The sequence below is a fragment of the Mirounga leonina genome, unplaced genomic scaffold (genome assembly GCF_011800145.1).
Source record: "Mirounga leonina isolate KUSES-001 unplaced genomic scaffold, KU_Mleo_1.0 Mir_129, whole genome shotgun sequence".
NCBI lineage: Eukaryota > Metazoa > Chordata > Mammalia > Carnivora > Phocidae > Mirounga > Mirounga leonina.
In genome coordinates, this window is record NW_023270323.1 from 49,579,520 (window position 1) to 49,604,118 (window position 24,599).

The window sequence follows — 24,599 nt, forward strand, 5'->3', positions numbered from 1 at the left end:
GAAATGTGGACAAATATTTCTTACAAGTATGTTAATTGCAGAGTCCTTGTTAACAGTGAAAAATTTGAAACATTATAAACTTCCAAAAATGGAGGAATGTGCTGTGCTTGTTTAATAACATTTTATAATCATTAAGAGTAGTGTATTGGGTTAAGATGATAAATTTTGTTATGTGTTTTTTACCACAATCTAAAAAAATAATGTATAGGAAGTCTTTTTTATGAACATAAGAGAATGCTTATATTACAATAGAAATGAAAAACATAGGATACAAAAGTATATGTACAGAATGGTTTCATATGTTAAAAATATGCAGAATAAAAGGTCTAGGTGAAAATATACAAAAACATCATCACTGCTTGCTTGTGGTTGGTGCTTGCTTTTGCTTTTATACTTTTCTGTACTTGAAAAATTTACAACCAACAAAAGGAAATGATAACAAAACTAAGTCTTTATTCACAGTGCACCTCTCCAGGAACAAAGGAGATTACTGGTGTCCTTCTCCCCTGCCACCCCCCCAGCATAAACACAGAGCCACCTGAGGGAAGCAGCTCAGAAAGGACACTGGCTGCCTAACTTGCTTACAACAAGCCCCATCCCTCTGTGCTCTGGTGGGACTGCCCTTCTTAGCCCCAGTGCAGTGGTCCCCTCCCCGGAAAACCAGCACAAACCCCTGCTCACACCATATCTCCTTACCAGAGAGTTCTGTACAGGTCTCAAGGAGACCACAGCATTTCACAAGGAGATCAGAGCACATCTAGTTAAAAGTTGCCACATGCAGGCCAAGGACCAAACACTGCCCACAGCAGGCAAGGAGGGCCTCAGCAGACAACTGGCCTGAAGGACAGAGCAACCAAAACACAATAGCAGGGCACATGCAGCACACACCAGAGACACTCCCTGAAGCACCAGGCCCTGGGCACTACATGGCCTCTTCTTTATATTCAGAAGCAAGAGACATAACTGGCTTTTCAAACACACAGAAGAAGGCAGAGACTTAGACAAAATGCCAAGACAGGGGAATTTTTCCCAAATAAAAACAAGTTAGGCCATGGCCAGAGATCTAAGTGAAACAGATATAAGTAACATGCCTGATGGAGAATTTAAAGCAATAATCATAAGGATACTCACTGGGCTTGAAAAAAGAATAGAAGACATCAGTGAGACCCTTACCACAGAGATAAAAGAGTTAAAAAGGAATCAATCAGAAATGAAGAGTGCAATAAGCGAGATTGGAAACAGACTTTGATGCAATAAACAGCAGGCTGGAGGAAACAGAGGAACGAATTAGTGACCCAGAAGACAAAATATTGGAAAATAATGAAGCTGAACAAAAGAGAGAAAGAGGGGTGCCTGGGTGGCTCAGTTGGTTAAGCGACTGCCTTCGGCTCAGGTCATGATCCTGGAGTCCCGGGATCGAGTCCTGCATCGGGCTCCCTGCTCGGCAGGGAGTCGCCTCTCCCTCTGACCCTCCCCCCTCTCATGTGCTCTCTCTCTCTCATTCTCTCTCTCTCAAATAAATAAATAAAATCTTAAAAAAAAAAAAGAGAGAAAGAATTGTGCAACATGAGAATAGACTTAGAGAACTCAGTGACTCCATCAAATGTAATAATATTCATATTACAGGAGTCCCAGAAGAAAAATAGAAAAGAAGAAAGAAAATTTATTTGAGGAAATAATAGCTGAAAACTTCCCTAATCTGGGGAAGGAAACAGGCATCCAGATCCAGGAGGCACAGAGAACTCCCATCAAAATCAATAAAAGCAGGCCAAGACCACGACATATTGTAACTAAATTTGCAAAGTATAGTGATAAACAATTTTAAAAGCAGCAAGACAAAAGAAGTCCATAAATTCTGAGGGAAAACCTATAAGGCTAGCTGGAGATTTCTCAACAGAAACTTGGCAAGCTAGAAGGGGAGGGCCATGATATATTCAATGTGCCGAATGGGAAAAACCTGCAGCCAAGAACACTCTATCCGGCAAAGCTATCATTAGGGGTAGAAGGAGAGATAAAGAGTTTCCCAAACAAAAACTAAAGGAGTTTGTGACCACTATACCAGCCCTGCAAGAAATATTAAAGGGGACTTTGAGTGCAAAGGAAAGACCAAAAGTGACAAAGACAAGAAAGGATCAGAGAAAATCTCCAGAAACAACCATAAAACAAGCAATAAAATGGCAATAAATGCATATCAATAATTACTTTGAATGTTAATGGACTAAATTCTCCAATCAAAAGACATAAGGTGTCAGAATGGATAAAAAAAAAAAAAAAAAGACCCATCTATATGCTGCCTACAAGAGACTCATTTTATTTTTTTAAAATTTTTTTAGACTTTATTTTATTTGAGAGAGAGAGAGTGCATGAGAGGGGGTAGGGTCAGAGGGAGAAGCAGATTCCCCACTGAGCAGGGAGCGTGATGTGGGACTCAATCCTGGGACTCCAGGATCATGACCTGAGCCGAACGCAGTCACTTAACCAACTGAGCCACCCAGGTGACCCAAGAGACTCATTTTAGACCTAAGGACACCTACAGATTGAAAGTGAGGGGATGGAGAAACATGTATCACTCGAATGGATGTCAAAAGGAAGCTAGAGTAGCAATACTTATATTGGACAAATTAGACTTTAAAACAAAGACTGTAATAAGAGACAAAGAAGGACATTATATAATCATAAAGGGGACAATCCAATAAGAAGATATAGCAATCGTAGATATTTATGCACCCAACATGGGAGCACCCAAATATATAAAACAATAACAAACATAAAGGAACTGATAATAACACAATAATTGTAGGGAATTTTAACACCCCACTTACATCAATGGGCAGATCATCTTAGCAGAAAATCAACAAGGAAACAATGGCTTTGAACAACACACTGGACTAGATGGACCTAACAGATATATGCAGAACATTCCATCCTAAAACAGCAGAATACACATTCTTTCAAGTGCACATGGAACATTCGCCAGAATAGATCACATATTAGGCCCCAAAACAGGTCTCAACAAATACAAGAGGATTGAAGTCATACTATGCATCTTTTCTGACCATAGCACTATGAAACTAGAAGTCAAAAGAAAAAAATCTGGAAAGACCACAAATACATGGAGGTTAAACAACATGCTACTAAACAATGAATAGGTCAACCAGGAAACCAAAGAAGAAATTAAAAGATACATGGAAACAAATCTGGAAAGAAAAAAATCTGGAAAGACCACAAATACATGGAGGTTAAACAACATGCTACTAAACAATGAATAGGTCAACCAGGAAACCAAAGAAGAAATTAAAAGATACATGGAAACAAATGAAAATGAAAACACAGTGGTCCAAAACTTTTGGGATGTAGCAAAAGTGATCTAAGAGGGAAGTATATAGCAATACAGGCCTACCTCAAGAAGCAAGAAAAATCTGAAATAAACAACCTAACTTTATACCTAAAGCAGCTAGAAAAAGAACAACAAATGAAGCCTAAAGCTAGTAGAAGGAAGGAAATAATAAGCATTAGAGCAGAAATAAATGATATGGAAACTAAAAAAACAATAGAACAGACCAACAAAACCAGGAGCTGGTTCTTCGAAAAAAAAAAAAAATCAACAAAATTGATAAACCTTTAGCCAGACTTATCAAAAAGAGAAGAAAAAGGACCCAAATAAGTAAAATCACAAGTGAGAGGAGAGAAATAACAATCAACACCACAGAAATGCAAACAATGTGGAGATAGGGGAACTTTTTTGCACTGTTGATAGGAATGCAAACTGGGGCAACCACTCCTGAAAACAATATGGAGGTTCCTCAAAAAGTAGAACTACTCTATGATCCAGTAATTGCACTACTGGGGTATTTACCCAAAGAATACAAAAATGCTAATTCAAAGGGATAAATGCAGACTGATGTTTATAGCAACATTATGGAAAGAGCCGTACTGTCCATCCACTGATGAATGGATAAAGAAGCAGTACAGATATACAATGGAATATTACTCAGTCATAAAAACAAACGAAATCTTGCCATTTGCAACAATATGGACAGAGCTAGAGGGTATTGTGAAGCAAAATGAGCCAGTCAGAGAAATACAAATACAATATGATTTCACTCATATGTGAATTTAAGAAAGAAAACAAATGAACAGGGGGCGGAAAAAGAAGAGAGGCAAGCCAAGAAACAGCCTCTTAACTATAGAAAACAAACTGAGGGTTACCGGGGGTGTGTGGGAATGGATTAAATAGGTGAGGGGGATTAAGGAGGGCACTTGATGTGTGAGCACTGGATGTTGTATGGAAGTGTTGAATCACTCTATTTTATACCTGAAACTAATATTAAACTGTATGTTAATTAACTGGAATTTAAATTAAAACTTAAAAACAATAAAAAATATAACAACAAAAAAGTAAATATAAACTAAAAAATCCCCCACAAAACAACTAAGTCTTCATCAAAGATAGAACTAGTAGAGAACAGAGGTTATAAAGCTGGTTTCTCTACACACATATTCTGGAATTAAGTCCTGGCTCCATTTCTCTGTAGCTCTGTGCCCTTGGATGAATTCCTTAAGCTCTTCCAGCCTCCTTTCTCACATCTGTAAAATGAGCATAGTAATGGTGCTTCCCTCATATGATTGTTACAAGAAATCAGTGGCATGATGTGTGGAGAGCCAGGGTCAGACTATTCTTTCTCCACCTGGCAGGACACAGTGAGTAGGATGAACAGTCCAGAGACAGACCACCCCAGCCTGAAATCTGCCCTTCCACCTCCTTCTAGTGACCCTGAGTGGTGATGCATTTCCTCCCTGCTTTATTACAGTGAATATAAATGAGAATAATCATTCCTGTCTCATACTATTGTTAGGAGCATTAAATGAGTTAAAACATGTAATGTGCATAGAACAGGGCCTGGTGCAGAGCAGAAGCTCTGTAAATGTTAGCTCTTATGATGATGCCATTTTTATTGTTATAATTGGTATTTTCATTACCTTATGCCACCCCATGTGGCATTGGAGCTGAGCTGTTAATCATGTGCAGTCTAGATAGTCCTAGGCTTTATCTAAGATGAAATAAAATCAGAAAAGAGACAGAATTTGACTACATAAAAAAATAGAAACAGCTCCCTGTTAAAACAAACAAACAAATGAATAAGCAAACAAACACCAACAGCTAAACATGGCCAATGGAGAAACAGTAAATTGAGAAGTAAACTGGTAGTAAATATCACAGAAAAAAAATGACTTTTTTTCTTTATATAAAGAACTAGTAGAATAAAATAGAAAAGCACTAAATCCCAATTGGTATATTGGCAATGAGATGGACAGCTCAAAACAGGATTCAGTTAGGAGTGCCTGGGTGGCTCAGTCGGTTAAGCGTTTGTTTGCTTTCAGCTTGGGTCATGATCCCAGGGTCCAGTCCTGCATCGGGCTCCCTGCTCTGTGGGGAGCCTGCTTCTCCCTCTCCCCCTGCCCTCTCTGTCTCTCATGAATAAATAAAATCTAAAAACAACAACAAAAACAACAAAAACCAGGATTCAGTTAGAGAACAAACACATGAAAACTTCAACCTCACTAATGCAACCCAAATATCACCAAAGTTTCTAGTTTTTCCTTTTATTTTCAAGTAAAACCATTCAATTCCCCAGTCTGCATGGTTGCAGGAAAGCAGTCCCTCCTGAGGACTTCAGAGGCATGCTGAATTTCTGGCTACCTCTCCTGTTCTCTCTTTCTGGACTATTTCTTCCAGTGGCTCCCCAACACTTTGGACCAGCTCATCCCTGCCTTCCTTCACTGCTCCAGAGCTCTGTGATGGACTTCATTCCCTTACCAGGACACAGTCACTTCTTGAATTCTACAAATTAACACCCACACAGGTAGATGACCACCCTTAATAAAAATCCATTATCAAAGTTAATCAGCTCGGTCCCAGGCACTATGTCTTTGAGAGTCAGGGGAAGGAGTGCTGCATGTTGATATATGGCCTACGAGGATGTTAACCTCTCTTCCAAAACACCTTGAAGATACTACTTGGAACTTAACTATGATAGCCCCATCCCCCAAAGAAATTGAAGCATTGGAAAATATGCTAAGGGAAGTTTTAAGGATTTAGAACAAAAGGATTAATTGCCAATGTAAGGGAAAAAAATAAGAAATAAGAGCCTAAATCTGGGAGGTCCACCTGCATCTAATAAGTGTTCCAGACAGAGAAAAAGGAAGGGAAGACGTTGTCAAAGTAATAAAGCAAAGAAATTCCACTGTAAGACATGAATCTCTTAACTATGCCCAGCAAAATAAATGGTAGAAGGCACCTCCTCTTGAAATTTTGAACAACTTTAGAATAATGTTAGACAATGATCCTAAAAGTTTCCAGAGAGAAAGAGAAAAGCACACACAAAGAGTCAGAAGCCAAGATGGCATTGCACTTCTCAATACCAGAAGCTAGAAAATAAAATTTTGTAGGGCAAATTATTTGGAACTTAGGAATTTAGATACAGCTAAATAATCAATCAAATATGAAACAGGACATTTAGGTTCTCACTCTAAATTAACCCTCAAAGACTCTTTCTTAGGAAATTACTGGAGGATGTGTTCCACTAGAGATGTAAAAACCAGGAAAGACAATGCTATACATTCTCTATAGTGTTCCTGCCATGCAGGCACAAGAAACATGAGTAACTTCAAGAGCATAACAAATGTAAATATCTAGTAAACTAATTAGGAAATGATGAGCTTTGCTTACCTATTACTTTTGTTTTTAATATAGTTTATTTAATTGCAAGCATATACAATTTAATTTTTATAATAGTTCCTTTTAACTGGTTCACAAAATTCTTAAAAATTAAAAATTGGCTCTTAAGAGCTGGTGTAACCCAGCTCTAGCACACCACTAGATATCTTGGAAAATATTTCAGTAAGCATGATTCAGTGAGTAATTTTTTCATATTCAGCCAAAACATTGCGCATATTTGTTGCCAACAAGGAAATCTAGGGAGATTCCTCACGGGGATACGTCTCACAGGATGTTTGTAACGTGACAGCATTTCTCTAATACTTGGTCTAAAACAAACATGAAGCGACTTATTAATAAAGCTATAATAATAACTGGTACCTGGATGAGAAATCCAGACTTTCCTCCTTTCCTTCTCTACTGTTTTCCCTTTGTCACTCCCTTGTTTAGCTTATAAATTTTATTTTCTCCCTTTTTTCGGGTCTCCATTCCTATCCTGTCCCTTGCCTTCCATCCTGATTTTCTCTGCTTTGTTGTCCCCTCTTCTTTCCACTATGTTTTCACTTTCTCCTTTAATCTGCTATCCTTTCTGCTTTTTAAAAACCTTCCATTTTCTCTCTCTTTTCTTCTTTAATCTTTCTTTAGTATTTGCTTATCTTCACTCTTCACCCCCCCATTCCACCTCTAGTATATGAATATCTTCCTCTTTCTTAATCTCCTTCTCTTTCTACTGCCAACTTCTCTTTACTGCTGCCTTTGCTTCTATTTCTTTTGACAGCCTTTCTCAGTGTCATAGCTTATGGGCAGGACAGAGACTCATCCTGAGGATACTTTCTGAAGATAAGAAATCTGATTATATATATAATGTATTATATATATCCTTTCTTATCCCTAAAGGCTTTGGGGGTAATTTCTGAGGACACAGGTCCTGATAGATGTTTCTACAACAGGGCTATTTACAGAGTGAACAGGATCATTTGAGAAAGGGAGTTAAGAGCTGAAGTCAGGAAAGGTGAGGAAATTAGAAATATCAATATTTGGCATTACTGGGAAAAATTCTGTGGGTGAATAGGAGTGCCAGTTTGTTGGCTAATTGTAGGATGGTCATTAATTAACTTAAGGCTCTAGCCCTATTTGTTCAATATGGCAGCCACTAGCCACATGTCGCTATCAAGTGTTTGAAATGTGGCAAGTCTGAGTTGAAATGTGCTCTAAGTATAAAATACATACCAGATTTCTAAGACATTGTATGAAAAAAATATGAAATATCTTAATAGCTTGTATATTGAATATATGTTAATATTTTGATATAGTGATTCAATATATTATTAAAACTACTTTAACCTGTTTCTTTTTGTCTCTTTAAATATAGTTACTAGATAAAGTTACTTGTGTGGCTTGCATTATTTCTATATTCTATTGGACAGTGCTGCTCTAGCCCTTGATAATGAAGTATTTACTAAATCTCTGCAAAGTCTTCTTTTTTATTTAAATTCAATTAGCCAACATATAGTACATCATTAGTTTTTTATATAATGCTCAATAATTCATTAGTTGTGACTGCAAAGTCTTTCTTTAGGCTTCCATTACATATTTAGGACCATTCAATTTATTTGTTCAAATTAAAACTTTCTCCCCTCCTTATACTTATCAGGTATAGTAAGTTTTAGTATATGTGCTGCCGAAGTGAGCACTCAAGTTCAGTTTAGTAAGTGAATGATAAATTACTGGAATTTCCTAACCATGTGAGAATTTTGTTACCTTTTATTTTTCAGAAATATAATTTAGAAAAAATAAACTGTGCCACTGTTTTCTCTTACTGATATTTATAATTAAACTAGTGGAGCTTTACTCAATTAACATGCGCTTCATACTAGACTATGACCTAGCCTGCAGTAGCTTTAAGGAAAAGCAGTCCCAGTCCCTTCCTTCCACTGGTGGGGAGCCTTGAGTTATGTGACTTTCCTCCCCGGACCTGGGCCCTATCAAAGGCAAATGGTCCCTTTCCTCAGGGACCTGGGCCCTATCAAAGGCAAGACGTAAAATAGGCCAGTAGACTATCAGATGGTCCATGGGTCCTCTGCCCAATAGAGATGCTCCATTTGGAGCTCCTTGGATACAAGGATCCAATCAGATTTATTATCTTCAGAAAGTACCCTCAGGATGCCTCTGTCCTGCCCATAAGCTATGAATCTGAGAAAAGGCTGTCAGAAGAAATAGAAGCAAAGGCAGCAGTAAAGAGGAGCTGGCAGTACAAAGAGAAGGAAATTAAGAAAGAGGAAGGGCAAAGAGAAGCTGACTCATTACTAGAGAACAGCCTTTGCCCGCTTTGGAGAGTACAGTAAGATGGCCCGACCACCAGGGCTACTGTGGGAACCATTTTGTTAGTTCTTTGTGAGGCCCTGCAGTGTGGGGCGGTGCTTCCTTACTTCTTGGAGTATCTGTAAAATAAATCTCCCACCACCTGAGGTAGCACAAGTTCTCTGTTCACTGCAATTTATATATAGAGGGAGAAATATGGCAGGCAGAATTCTGAAATCAAGGGAAGTTATAAGAGGGTAAAAGTATGTGAGAGTGTGTGTGTTTATATGTGTGTGGGGTAGTTACCACGGCAGATTATCTCTGAAACTCAGAATAAGGGAAGAGGGGGAAAGGGGACAGAAAAAAGGGAAAGATTTTTGAAAGGAATAAAAAAAATTACAGCCCCAAATTATCAGTATATGGTTCTGAGCTTACTATTCCTATTGCTAATTGCAAATAAGGATTAGATTATTTGGAAATTCCAGGTGAAGGCAGAGAGAGTAGTTCACGAACTTTTGGGCCGTGGGAATAGTGAAAACACCGTGGGCTTTGGAGCCAGACAGGCTCAAGTTTGAACCCTGACTCCATCTCTTACTGGATGATGACCTTGGGCAAGTTTCTTATTCTCTCTGAACTAGTTTCATCATCTGTCAAATGGGAATTTTATATCAGTTTGATGGAGTTTCTGGTGAGGATTAGCCAATATCTTGTATATAATACTTGCTCTATTTACTTTAGGAAGTAAATGCAAGGTATTATGATGATGATGATGGTGACACAGAATACTCTTCAGCTGGGCTCAACTTGTTTTTGGTAAGTAAATTTTAAAAAAGTAAAGAAAACTTCACCATTCACTGACAGAGTGAAGTGTTTAGACATGTTGGGCTCTGGGAAAAGGAAGAATACGTCTTTGGACACCAAAAAACTCCAGTGATTTTTTTTTCCTTGAGAGGACAATACAGATTATGAGTGTGCTGATCACAGTGGTTTGAGAATTTCTGAGATGAAAGAGATTTTAGAGCTTAGTTTGCCTCACAAGCCAGGAGGACCCTGCCCCACGCTCCTGATGGGTGTGCCTCCAGCACCTATTTTTATGTGTATGTGTATATGGACATGTTTGCATAGGTTTCGGTGGGCAGTAGAGTGTCCATTTTCCGTTGTGGTTTTTCTTTATACTGTTCCTTATTGCCTGATTTCCCCCTCTAAATTATGTGTAGAAATACATGCAATACATTTTTACCAAAAATCCTAATATTATTGTTAAAAAAAATTCTTGTTTTCAGAAAGTACCCCCTCCCCATTTTCACATTTACATAAACCTGTTATAATCATTCATTTTTGAATTGGCCATTCCTCCTGTGGACAATCCATTTGGAAGTTTTGTTTTGTTTTGTTTTAAAGATTTTATTTATTTAGCAGGGAGCCCAATGCGGGACTCGATCCCGGGACTCCAGGATCATGACCTGAGCCGAAGGCAGTCGCTTAACCAACTGAGCCACCCAGGCGCCCCATTTGGAAGTTTTTATCTTCACTAGCAATGTCCAGGAGTGTCACCTGAACCTTAAGTATAAATAAAATCTCAAAAACTGTTGCTTTGAAAAAATTGATGTGTACTCTGTAATCTATATAAATAGTGCCATGTTTGTTTTACCACATCACTTCAAAATAAGGCCTCTAGCTAACCCCTTCCCACACTTTTCTAGTCAGGTTACTGAAATTATGGAGTCGCCATTCCTATCCTTCGATCACCACTTAGCCATCCCACCCGGTTTGATGTCTGAGCTGAACTTTGAAGGATGGCACCATCAAAGTACTCTAAAATGCTTTGGGAAACAATATGGCAGTTCTGCAGAAAATTAAACATAAAATTACCATATGATCCAGCAATTCCACTTCTAGGTATAAACCCCAAAGAATTGAAAGCAGGGACTTGAACAGGTATTTGTACACCCATGTTCATAGCAACATTATTCACAAGAGCCAAACGGTGAAAACAACCCAAATATCCACTGATGGATGAATGGATAAACAAAATATAGCATATATATACACACAATAAATTATTATTCAGCCTGAAAAAAGAAGGAAATTCTAATACATACTACAACATGAAAGAATAAAGTCCTGCCTTGCCATTCTTTTTTTTTTTAAGATTTTATTTTTATTTATTTATTTGAGAGAGAGAGAGAGAGAGAGAGTGTGTGTGTGTGTGTACAAGCACGTGCATGAGTGAGGGCAGGGGGAGGGACAAAGACTGTGCTAAGTGCGGAGCCCGACGCCAATTCAGGGCTCGATCCCACAATCCTGAGATCATAACTGAGCTACCCCCTTACCATTCTTTGACAAGAGTTATGAATAATTTTATCTTTAACAAAACTTTGATCTTGAAGCCAGAATGAGAGCAGTTAGAGAAAGAAAGATAAATAAAGGAACCAGGATGATAATGGAGGGTTTTGGCACTGGGCCTTACCACCACTGCCATACAGAGAGAAGGATTTCCCTGAGAAAGTCTTTTTTTTTTTTTTTTTTAAGCAGCCTCCGTGGCCTGAGATCATGACCTGAGCCAAATCAAGAGTTGGACTTTTAACCAACTTAGCCACCCAGGTGCCCTGAGAAACAGGTTTTGATTGGGGAGGCTGGACTATTCCAATATGAAAGGTGAAATGAGATATGCATGGACCTAACCTGCTCTCAAGGAAGGTATTAGAAACCCTTTTTGTTTGTTTTGGTTATTACTAGACCAGAAAAGGTGACTGGGGCCGTAAGAACTCTCATTGAAGGAGATGAGATTTCAGAGAACAGACTGGAATAGTCTATACCTTGCCACTCCAAGGGAATGCAGTCCCAAGAAGCTCTAGGGAAGTGTCCTCCTTTTTTTTTTTTTCTTTAAAGATTTATTCATTTATTTGAGGGAGAGAGAGAGCGTGACCAGGGGGAAGGGCAGAGGGAGAGGGAGAGAAAGAAACTTAAGCAGACTCCTTGCTGAGTGTGGAGCCTGTAGCGGGGCTCAATCTCTCGACCCTGAGATTATGACCTGAGCTGAAACCAAGAGTCAGATGCTTAATTGACTTAGCCACCCAGGTGCCCCAAGAAGTGCCCTCTTAAAAGGTTAGATAAGGAGTCAACAAGTTTAATTGGGGAACCCTTTAAAGATGACAGTTACACCAGGTAGTCATACAACTGTGGCCACACTTGAGGGGGGTGGTCTGAGAAGATGAGCATAGCATCTTCTAGCTTCTAGCATTGCCAGTGAGTTTTGAGGTGACTCAATTATTAGAAGAGAGGAGAAAAAAGAAGGAAATTCTGAAATACACTACGACATGGAAGAACCTTAAAAACATTGTGTGCTAAATGAATGAAGCCCATCACAAAAGGACGAACATTACACGATTCCACTCCTATGAGGTGCCTACAGTAGTCAAACTTACAGAGACAGAGAGTAGACAGAAAGTGGACGCCAGGGGCTAAGAGGAGGGGGAGTTGGGGAATTGTTGTTTAATTGGTCAAGAGCTTCCGTTTGGGAAGATGAAAAGATCTGCAGATGGGTAGTGTGATGGTTGCACAACCACGTGAATGGGCTTCATGGCACGACACTTAAAAATGGTAGATATTATGTATGTGTATTTTACTGTCATTTTTTTAAAAAGTGGCTTGAAGATTGTAATGAATTTAGGCAACATGTAATGCCACTAGCCTGCAGTAGAGGGCAAAGGAGCTTAAGCTTCACTGAAAAGCTTGATTCCAGTGCCCCTGCTGCCAGTCTAGCCCTGTCAGTGAACCATCCACACCTGCAGCTCCGCTGGAGCCCCTGGAAGCCTGGGGGTAAGAACTTTAGCCTTCTTTGCTCTAATACTCATGAGAAAGGAACAAGGGTTGAATGGGTCTTTTTTAAAGAAGAAATCGGGTGCCTGGGTGGCTCAGTTGGTTAAGCGACTGCCTTCGCTCAGGTCATGATCCTGGAGTCCCAGGATCGAGTCCCGCATCGGGCTCCCTGCTCAGCGGGGAGTCTGCTTCTCCCTCTGACCCTCCTCCCTCTCATGCTCTCTGTTTCTCATTCTCTCTCTCGCAAATAAATAAAATCTTAAAAAAAAAAAAATTTAAAGAAGAAATCATCTGAACTCCTGTACCTGGGAGGAAAGTAGCCTTATTCAGATTTTTAGTATTTATTATTTTGCCTATATTAATCTCAAGATGAATGATTAATGAGTGACCTTGGGGCTACTGATCTAAGAAACTGTCTTGCAGGCGCTTGAGGTTTGGGTTTCCTTTCACTGGTTGCTGATTAAACCTGGTCAGTCCTTCTACCCAGAATGGATGCTCCCATCATGGTGGGGAGGTTTCTCCAGCTTTTATTCTTCCTGTCCTGCATGTTAATAACATCTGCTGCTTGGCTGTTTAAAGCATCGTTGTGGCTCCTTTACTAGCTTAAAAGTTCTGCATGTACATGGGGCACATCTGATGGATTTTGTGCAATGTAGATCTTGTTCAGTTGCCTGGAGAAGCCCAAAGTGCCCAAAGATGGCGAGGTGGCTGCTCTAGAGGACAGAATGATTAATAGCACCAGGGCATTTGATTCCTAGGAGCGCTTTCTCACAGACCACCTATGCTGAGCTATGAATTAGAGTTCTGTGTCCTTTCTAAGTTTTGTTTCAATTCTTGTGAAATCGTCACTTAGGAAGGCATGAAGGCAAAGTCTCTTGAGCTTTATGACACCTAGCAGAGCGTCCACTAGCAGCTGCTTGCCACTTTACAGAGAAGCACGTGGGGTCGGAAGGGTGGAAGAAGCCACCATGACAGCTAGCCCTGATGGTGGAATCAACGTTGGTAATCACATCCCAAACGACTTAATTTCAGGTTTTTGTTTTTTTTAAAGATTTTATTTATTTATCTGAGACAGAGAGAATGAGAGAGACAGAGAGCACATGAGAGGGGGGAGGGTCAGAGGGAGAAGCAGGCTCCCCGCCGAGCAGGGAGCCCGATGCGGGACTCGATCCCGGGACTCCAGGGTCATGACCTGAGCCGAAGGCAGTCGCTTAACCGACTGAGCCACCCAGGCGCCCCCCAGTGTACTCTTTAAAAAAAAAAAAAAATTTATTTGAGAGGGAGAGAGAGAGCATGAGCAGGGGGAGAGGTAGATGGAGAGGGAAAGGCAGACTTCCCCTCTGAGCAGGGAGCCCGATATGGGACTCGATCCCGGGACTCCAGGATCATGACCTGAGCCGAAGGCAGTCGCTTAACCAACTGAGCCACCCAGGCGCCCTTAATTTCAGGTTTTGAAATGCCTTCAGTTCGGGTTCTGGAAGGGAGTAGATAGGTCTGGATTCAAATCCATACTCTATCCTTTATTCACTGGGTTACCTTGGGTGAGTTACTTAACCTCTGAGTTTTAGCTCCTCCATTTGTGACATAGGGGATAAAAATGTCACCATTTTGTTGAGTTTTTGAAGGGATTGGACAAGATAGCATATGAAAGCATTTAGCTCTATGCCAGCCACAAAGGACGCACATAAAAATGTCATTCTTGCTCTTTCTTATGTTGCAAAGATCATTCAACAGGCTCTGAGGTTTTAACCCCTTCTCCACTTTTTTGCGTCACTGGGAAAAATATGATTAAGTATTCTTTGCTAAACCACCAATAGTCATTTCATAGTGTCTTTTGATTTGGACTTTTAAATCATAAGCTATTAAAGAAAGTCATTCTCTGTTTTTCACCTGCTCTCAGCATAGTAGTAATAGTAGTAGGAATAGGACAATATATAATACATATTAATGCATCTTTCATAAAAAAAAATATGCCCTACTTTTTAAAATGTTGAAATGAAATATCATAGTGTACATGAATTGACTGATAGGACTTTTTAATTTTATTATATTTAGAGAAGTTCAAAAAGAGTAAGTTCCTCTCCCTTCTTTAGAATAAGTTACAGATGAGGTTGTGGTATTGGGCAGGGAGAAGAAGTCAGTAAAATATGAAAGCTATGACACCTCATTTCAGGGGATTCCAGAGGTAGCAACTGGGTTAGATTCTGCTGCATTTTTCAAGGGCCATACCCCCCAAACTTAGGAGCTACAATTTGAAGTACTCTGTGAAATGATAATGTCAAAAAACACTTTTGTCAGCTTAAGGACTCTAACTGCCAGGGTCCTGCCAAGCCACATCGGATCCTGAGACAAAAGGAAAAATCAGGAATAATGATCCTGTCTTTATGAAAAATTTTGATATTTTGTTCATTGTGGATTTTTATGTTAAAATTAATTTTTTAAAATGTTTAATTAAAAAATTATTTATCTTGATTATTGAGTTTCTTGACACCCCTTAAAATTGGTGCCTGAAATCACCCTACTCTGGGCCTAGATGACTGCCACCATTTGTGATAAGCTACACGTGACAACAGTGATTTGTATACATTATCTCTTTTAGGCCTCTGCACAAAATACATTTACAGATGAAAAAAATGGAACCTTTCAGCAGTTAAATAAATGGTCCGATTTAACACAGCCAGTGAGTAGCTAAGATAGGACTTGAACACAAATCAATCAATCCCTAACACTAAACTCATTCTTTGACCATCATGCAATGCACCATATCAGGAATTCACAACACAAATTCATCCATTTGACACACATTTTTGAGAGCATATTATGTGCCACCTTGTGCTAAGAGATACAAAATTGAAATCATTCATTCATATATACATTTAAAAAGTATTTACTGAGCATGTACTATGTGTACTATTCTAGGTGGTGGGGATGCAGAAGTGAACAAACTCATCAGCTCCTTTCTTATGGGCATTAAGAGATGGAAGAGACAGTCAATAAATAAATGAACAAAGGTTTCAGATAGCAGTATGTTTTGAAGAGACATAAAATAAGGTGATGTGAACTAATAGCAAGTTGGCCACTTTTTTTTTAAAAGATTTTATTTATTTGAGAGAGAGCACACATGAGTGGGAGGGGGAGGGAGGGGCAGAGGGAGAGGGAGAAGCAGACTCCCTGCTGAGCAGGGAGCCCGACACAGGGCTCGATCCCAGGACCCTGAGATCATGACCTGAGCCAAAGGCAGATGGCTAATTGACTGAGCCACCCAGGCACCCCACAAGTTGGCCACTTTAGATTAGGTGGTCAAGTCAGGTCTCTTAGAGGAAATAATCTGTAAGCCAAGATCTAAATGACAAGACAATCCAGCCTAGCAAGGATTGGGGAAAGAGCATCCCAAGCAGGGGGACAAGCTAGTGCAGGGCGCTAAGGTCAGAACAGGTGTGGTATGAAGTGAGATCCCAGAAAGAAGCAAGAACAGCTCATGGAGGGTGTTATAAACCAGTATCGAGAGTTTGGGTTTTATTTTAAGTGTGACAGTACATAGTTAGGACATAGGCTGGCTGCTGTGACAAAATACAGTGGCTCCAGCAAGATAGGGCTCAACATAATGGCTTAATCCATGTCAGTCCTTGTAAGTAACTGATATAAAACCTAAATGGGGTGGTCATTTGAAGACTTACTCGTTAGGTTCCTTGGACTGTATAATGGGAAACTTTAAAGAATCAGTATGACTTAGCGAGATGTAATTTCATTGTGATAAGGTATTATAACATATTTGAAAACAAATTTACCTTGACTCATCCTAGAGAGACAAGGTAGCAGAGTCACTAAGACACCAGGCACTGGTATGTTAACTCTGTGACTCTGCAGCAGTTATATGACCTCTCTAAGCACCACCTTCCATACCTGTAGAAGGTGAACAGTGATAGCACTGACCCTGTAAGGCAGTTGCTGCAAGGATCAAGCTATATGAAGTTAGTATTACTTAGCTCAGTGAATGCCAGTTATTGTTACCTAGAAAGATATCAAGGGGCCACTGCCTCATTTGCATGATAGAGTCAACTTGGAGATGCTATCAGACTTGTTGAATAGATATAAATATATAGATTCATGACCCAGAACAAGTTACTCAGGCCATCTTAAATGTGGGTAATGAATTACTATTAGGGTACTGGTAACAAATTTATTTTGCTATATTTTTAAAATCTGGAAAATTATCATGAACATAAAGTTGCATCATAGAGACTGTCTTATTATGTTCATATTTGTTCTTACATTGATCATTGGATGCTATATTAAGGGTTACATAAAAAGGAGATGACCAAGAAAAGACTACCTGGGATAGATTGGAGGAACATTTTCAGTGGAAAGGTGAAAACTCCAGGCCAGTTCCAGGCTACCATCTTCTCAATCCCATCCCCCACCTGGTGCCTTTTGTGGCCCCTTCCACTGAGCACACAATAAACAAGGAATATCATAATCAAAGTTTTCTCTTCATAGTCATGGCACAAGATGGTTGAGCATTTCTGTGTCCATTTTCCTATATTCTACAGAACAGTTTTATAAAGTATTTGCATTTTTAAATTATTTTGGGAAATACCTACATTTTCTAGAATTTCCTCAACAACAATAATGACAAATTTGGGCAGGTTCTAGAGAAAGAAAAATCCAGATGAGCGTGAGGTTATAGTCCAGGTGTCCTTTTGTCTGAGTTCTGCCTGTTTTGTCCCCTCACCCTATCAATCCATATCTCCATGTCTATGTCTTTTTGCTATCTCATTATTTGTCTATGTCTACCGACATAGTATGTCTATGTATTTGTTATCTCATTTATTTATCCCAACACTCTGTGAGGAGAGTACTATTACAGTACTATTACCTGCATTTTACAGATGAGGAAACTCATGGATGCTGAGGACTTTGAGAGAAGAGTCAGACTTCAAGTTGTTGATTGGACACAGAATGGAGACAATTGAAGAATTAAGATTTTCACAATATTCATTATTCAAGACATGTATTAAGTACCTATGCTGCCAGGAACTTTTCTGGGCACTGGGACTATAGCAGTGAATGGAACAGATAGAACTTCTCTTCCTACACAGCTTACATTCTAGTAGGGGGATAAGAAAAGAGAGATTACGAACAAAATGTTAGGTGGTGAGAAGGGCTAGAAAGAAAAATAACTTTAAGATAAGGAGAATAGAGAGCAATTAGGGAGTGGTATTTTGTTGAGGGTGGTCAAAAACCGTCTTTCTGATATGGTAACCATAGTGCAGAGATGTCAAGGGAGTGAGGGAGCATGCCACTTGTCATTTGGGCAAAGTGTATTCTGGAAAGAGAACAGCAAGTACAAGTTCGAAGATTTGATGTGAGAGCATGCTTGGAAAGTGTAAAGAATGACCAGACAAGAGTTGGGAGATACGGATTGAAGATGTCAGATCTTGCAAGGACTTGGGATTTTCCTCTGGTTGAAATAAGAAACCAGTGGAGGATTTGGAGTAGGGAAGTGGCAGAGTCTGATGTGCATTTTAAAGATTCCTCTGTCTGTTGGGAGGAAATGACTGAAGAGGCATAAGGTTGGTAGGAAAGGCCCCCTGGGACTCTATCGAGAAAGGAGGCAGTAGGGGAGGTGGGGAGAAGAAGTTAGAGTCTAATATTAAATTCATAAACTCTTAAACTTTATGTTCTCCCACACCAGGCACTGGGAAAATACCAAAGCAAGGTAAACAGCTTGGTGAGTTTTCCTGCTTATCCATGCATGTGTCCAATACACACCTACCTTCACTTTCCTCAGACTTGTCACTCCTACAGACAAGCAGGAAGAAGAAAGGATATACTCCGTGGGAAGATATGGTGTAGTGAGTCCTCTCTGGGCTATTCACATTGTCCCATTGTTCTGAGGAGCTGTGTGTGTTTGTGTGTGTGTGGGTGGGTGGGTGGGTGTGCGCGTGTGCGCATGCATGCACCCATGTACCTGTGCAGGCCTGGTGTATATATTTTGGCACTGTAGAAAGCCCCCAAGAAATGGAAACTGCTTTCATCATTATTGCTATTATTTGGCAGTGATCCAGATTGATTTTGCCACCAACCTGAAGACATATGCAGCCATAAAGACAGGAACCATTCTGTTTATTTCTATGTTTTGGACCTGCCATGTTAATGGGTAAGTGTTGTTGAAAATCAGATATTAGCTCAAAGGACTCTCTCTGTCCACAAATATAAAAGTTGAGGAACAATTCCTTAACATTTATTCAGGAGCCCATAGTATTTGGTAATAAAAAATTACTTCATTGAGAACTTAAAACCTGCACATAGATGTTTATAGCTGTTGCAGTCATAACTGCCAAAACTTGGAAGCAACCAAGATGTCCTTCAGGAGGTGAATGGATGCATGAACTATGGTACATCCAGATAATGGAATACTATTCTGTTCTAAAAAGAAATGAGCTATCAAACTATGCAAAGACATGGAAGAACTTTAAATGCAAATTAGTAAGAGAAAGAAGCTGATCTGGAAAAGCTACATACTGTATGTTTCCAGCTATATGCTGTTCTGAAAAAGACAAAACTATGGAGACAATAAAAACATCAGTGGTTGCCAGGGGTTGTGGAGCAGGGGGAAGATGAATAGGCAGAGCACAGAGGAATTTTAGGGCAGTGAATGTATGCATAATGATGAATGCATGTCATTATACATTTGTCCCAACTCATAGAATGTCCAACACCAAGAGTGTGAACTGTAATGTCAGTTACGGACATCGAGTGATGACAATGCGTCAATGTAGGTCCATCAATTGTAACAAATGTGCCACACTGATGGGGCATGTTGATAATGGGGGAGGCTGTGCATGTGTGGAGGTGGGGGGATATGGAAAATCTCTGTACCTTCCCCTCAATTTTGCTGTGAGCCTTAAACTTCTCTAAAAGAGTAAAGCCTTACAAATTTTTACTTTCAATTTTCTTAAAGCCTCAGGCTATCAAAATGGCCCAGAAGGGAGAATGTTGAGTATGACCTGGCAATGAAATTCCTAAGTTGAACTGGGAGAAAGGCACTTATGCCAACTATTATATATCTCCCTTCTGGAAATTCTGATTTGCATCAGCGGTGGGGATATGGCACAGTAACTAGCTTAGAAATCTATAACCCAAGCTCTCAGATCAAGTCAAAGACTCAATATACAGGTTGGAACCCTATTCCAAACTGTTGGTGAATAGAGTCAAATTTTGTTATTAAAAATATTCTATACTGGGGCACCTGGGAAACTCAGTTTAGTGTCCAGTTCTTGATCTCAGCTCAGGTTATGATCTCAAGGTCATGAGTTCAAGCCCCACGTTGGGCTCCATGCTGGGAATGGAGACTACTTAAAATAATCAAACAAACAAATAAATAATCAATCCTGTAGAATTTAATAAATGACATAACCACTTTATATTATATGCTTAATATTATATGTCTTTCTAGGATTTTGAACTCATCATCATTCATATAAGGGAACCAGTGATAGAATCCTTGGAATTACAATGAAACATATCAGAAGCATTTACATATTTTGTAGTATTGCTATGTCAGTGCAGGGCTGGGCTTCAAAGCTGCCAGAAGAAAGGGAGTTAACGACCAATTTCTCCAACTTGTCCCTAAGAAAGATTCCTGCAGACTTGACCCCAACCACAACCACACTGGATTTATCCTACAACCTCCTTTCTCAACTCCAGAGTTCAGATTTTCGTTCTGTCTCTAAACTGAAAGTTTTGATTCTATGCCATAACAGAATCCAAGAGTTGGATATCAAGACCTTTGAATTCAACAGAGAGTTAAGATATTTAGATTTGTCTTATAACAGATTGAAGATTGTAACTTGGTATTCACTGGCAGGTCTCAGACATTTAGATCTTTCTTTCAATGACTTTGACACCGTACCTATCTGTGAGGAAACTGGCAACATGTCACATTTGGAAATCCTAGGTTTAAGTGGGGCAAAAATACAAAAATCAGATTTCCAGAAAATTGCTCATTTGCATCTAAATACTGTCTTCTTAGGATTGAGAAGTCTTTCTCATTATGAAGAAGGTAGCCTGCCCATCTTAAACACAACAAAACTTCACATTGTTTTACCAATGAACACAAATTTCTGGGTTCTTTTGCGTGATGGAATCAAGACCTCAAAAATACTAGAAATGACAAATATAAATGGCAAAAGCCAATTTGCAAGTTATGAAACTCAACAAAATCTTACTTTAGAGGATTCCAAGACCTCTGTTCTATTACTTAACAAAGTTGATTTACTCTGGGATGACCTTCTCCTAATCTTCCAGTTTGTTTGGCATACATCAGTAGAATGCTTCCAAATCCAACATCTGACTTTTGGAGGCAAGGTTTATCTTGACCACAATTCATTTGATTACTCAAATACTGTAATGAGAACTATGAAATTGGAGTACATACAGTTCAGAATTTTTTATATTCCGCAGGAGAGGATCTACTTGCTTTTTACCAAAATGGATATAGAAAACCTGACTATATCAGATGCACAAATGCCACACATGTTGTTTCCTGTTTATCCTACAAGATTCCAATATTTAAATTTTGCTAATAATATCTTAACGGATGACCTGTTTAAGCAACCTATCCAATTGCCTCATTTGAAAACTCTCATTTTGAAGGGCAATAAATTGGAGACACTTTCTTTAGTGAGTTTCTTTGCCAACAACACATCCCTGAAGCACTTAGATCTGAGCCAGAATCTGTTACAACATGAAAATGATGAAAATTGCTTTTGGCCAGAAACCTTGATAACTATGAACCTGTCATCCAACGAACTTGCTGATTCTGTTTTCAGGTGCTTGCCCAGAAGTATTCAAATACTTGACCTGAATAATAACAAAATTCAAACTGTCCCGAAAGAGATTATTCATCTGAAGTCTTTGCAAGTGCTAAATCTTGCATTTAATTTTCTAACCGATCTTCCTGGGTGCAGTCATTTCAGAAAACTCTCAATTCTGAACATTGAAATGAACTTAATTCTCAGCCCATCTCTGGATTTTTTTCAGAGTTGTCAGGAAGTTAAGACTCTGAATGCAGGAAGAAATCCATTCCGGTGTACTTGTGAATTAAGAGATCTCATTCAGCTTGGAAAATATTCAGAGGGCATGATGATCGGATGGTCAGATTCGTACATCTGTGAATACCCTTTGAATCTAAAGGGGACTAGGTTAAAGGATGTTCATCTTCCTGAGTTATCTTGCAACACAGCTCTGTTGATTGTCACCATTACAGTTATCATGCTAGTTCTGGGGATGGCTGTGGCCTTCTGCTGCTTTTACTTTGATCTGCCCTGGTATCTCAGGATGCTGGGTCAATGGACACAGACATTGCAGAGGATTAGAAAGACAACCCAAGAACAACTCAAGAGAAATGTCCAGTTCCATGTGTTTATTTCATACAGTGAACATGATTCTACCTGGGTGAAGCATGAATTAATCCCCAATCTAGAGAAAGAAGAGAAATTGATTTGCCTTCATGAGGGAAACTTTGACCCTGGCAAGAGCATTACTGAAAATATCATGAACTGCATTGAGAAAAGCTGTAAGTCCATCTTTGTTTTGTCTCCCAGCTTTGTCCAGAGTGAGTGGTACCATTATGAACTCTACTTTGCCCACCACAGTCTCTTCCATGAAAATTCTGATTACATAATTTTTATCTTACTGGAACCCATTCCACTCTACTGCATTCCTACCAGGTATCCTACGCTGAAAGCTCTTCTGGAAAAGAAGGCATACTTGGAATGGCCCAAGGATAGGCATAAATGTAGACTTTTTTGGGCAAATCTTCGAGCCACTATTAATGTTAATTTATTAGAAACCGGAGAGATGTGTGAACTACAGACATTCGTGGAGCTGAATGAAGAGTCTCGAGGTTCTGCAATCTCTCTGATAAGAACAGACTGCCTATAAAATCTTCTCTTCCCCTAGGGAAATTTGGGCCTGCATACACTGTTGAGATAGAAGTTGAGGGTGCCTGGGTGGCTCAGATGGTTGAGCGTCTGCCTTCGGCTCGGGTCATGATCCCGGGGTCCTGGGATCGAGTCCCGCATCGGGCTCTCTGCTCCTTGGGAGCCTGCTTCTCCCTCTGCCTCTCTCTCTCTCTCTCTGTCTCTCATGAATAAATAAATAAAATCTTTAAAAAAAAAAAAGAAGTTGATACATGTTTATGATGGTAATATGGCAATATCATTAAAATGAAAAATGATTATTATTTTCATGTCAGTTCCTAGAAGGATTTCTAAGAATGTATACTACAGAAACACAAGTTTGCAAAGGCTTATGTAAAAAGGTGTTCATCCCAGCATTGTTTATAATCATGAAAAATTGAACAGAGCTCACATTTCCTAGAATAAAGGTTGATTCAATAAATTATAGTTCATTAATGCAACAAAATATTACACAGCCATTAAAAAGAATGAGGTAGTGCTATATTTACTGGTATGGGGAAAATTATACTAATATGGTGGTTTATATGTTGAAATAAAAGTATCAATGAATCTACACCAGTACATTGATATAGTAACAGTGGTTTGAGTCTGGGAGGTTGTATTACAGAAAACATTTGATTTCTATGTTGTATATTTCTATAACATTGGGATTGCTTAAGTGAATCTGTATTTCTTTTGTAGGTAGAAAAGTACAATAAAGATAATATTTGGGGCACCTGGGTGGCTCAGTCGTTAAGCGTCTGCCTTCGGCTCAGGTCATGATCCCAGGGTCCTGGGATCGAGCCCTGCATCGGGCTCCCTGCTTGGCAGGAAGCCTGCTTCTCCCTCTCCCACTCACCCTGCTTGTGTTCCCTCTCTCACTGTGTCTCTGTCTGTCAAATAAATAAATAAAATCTTTAAAAAAAAAAAAAGATAATTTTTAAAGCCTATACATCCTATTCATTTTGCTTGATTCTTCCTTTCTAGTCTCACTAGTCATAGAATGAAAACAAGCTTTTCTAAATATTGTAAAATTGTGTTACTTCCCTGATTAGAAATGTTACTTCCCCGATTACAAAAATTTCTGTGGCTTGGGATACCTGGGTGGCTCAGTTGGTTAAGAAAAATTTCTGTGACTTACACACCTATAAAGGAAGAAAACGGCCATATTTAAAATCTGACACCAATCTCCTCTTACCTCCATGCATCCTATCATTGAGCCCTAACAAGTTATTGGACCTTCCCCAGAACATTCAGTCTCTTTGGTATCATGACTGGCTGTCGAGGGAATCTTACATATCCTTCAAGGTACAATCCAAATGTCAACTCTTTTATGAAAACTTCCTCATTTCCAAGTATGGTGCTCCTTGATGCTCCATAACACTTCAGACATATTTCTATCACCACACTGATCATATAAGTTTTTAAAGTTTCCCTTCCTTATTAGACTATGAGCTCCTCAAAGGCTAGGACAGACTTCCCTCTGCCCTTATTTTCAGCAGTGATTTGCTCAGCCCCTGGTTCAGAGAAGGTGTCAGTGAATGTTTATGTTAGGTAAGCTAGAGGAACGTAGCAGGGACCCAACTGGCTTCAAGATAGAAAGTCAGCTGAGAAGACTGAGAATCCAGAATTGAAGGATTTCTGAGTATAGCTTGAATCATGTGAAATTGCCAGTATGTGGTTGCTCTTGGCCTATAAGAACATCTACTTTATCTCATTCAATCTAATAAAACGAATCTCTTAAGCAGGGTAAAATTGGACTCTGCATCTATTTTATTTCCTCATAGTTGTGG

General features: G+C 39.3%; 1 protein-coding gene across 6 annotated transcripts; it reads left to right on the forward strand.

Moving 5' to 3' along the window:
• The first annotated feature begins 9,755 nt into the window (after positions 1 to 9,755).
• Positions 9,756 to 23,563, forward strand: TLR10 (toll like receptor 10). 6 transcript variants are annotated; one of them, XM_035005136.1, is made up of 5 exons: positions 12,351 to 12,841; positions 17,731 to 17,859; positions 18,537 to 18,696; positions 18,902 to 19,001; positions 20,301 to 23,563. In XM_035005136.1, the coding sequence occupies exon 5, from the start codon at positions 20,360 to 20,362 to the stop codon at positions 22,787 to 22,789; it is 2,430 nt and encodes an 809-aa protein (XP_034861027.1). In that variant the 5' UTR covers positions 12,351 to 12,841; positions 17,731 to 17,859; positions 18,537 to 18,696; positions 18,902 to 19,001; positions 20,301 to 20,359; the 3' UTR covers positions 22,790 to 23,563. The 6 variants fall into 6 exon arrangements, with proteins under 6 accessions (XP_034861029.1, XP_034861031.1, XP_034861032.1 ...); XM_035005137.1 differs by having other exon boundaries at positions 17,731 to 17,852; XM_035005138.1 differs by lacking the exons at positions 12,351 to 12,841; positions 17,731 to 17,859 and adding an exon at positions 9,756 to 9,832.
• The last annotated feature ends 1,036 nt before the right edge of the window (positions 23,564 to 24,599 follow it).

What these genes read in the sequence shown, in the direction of transcription:
- TLR10 (XM_035005138.1), top strand. Translation starts at nt 20,360, where the DNA reads ATGAAACATATCAGAAGCATTTACATATTTTGTAGTATTGCTATGTCA.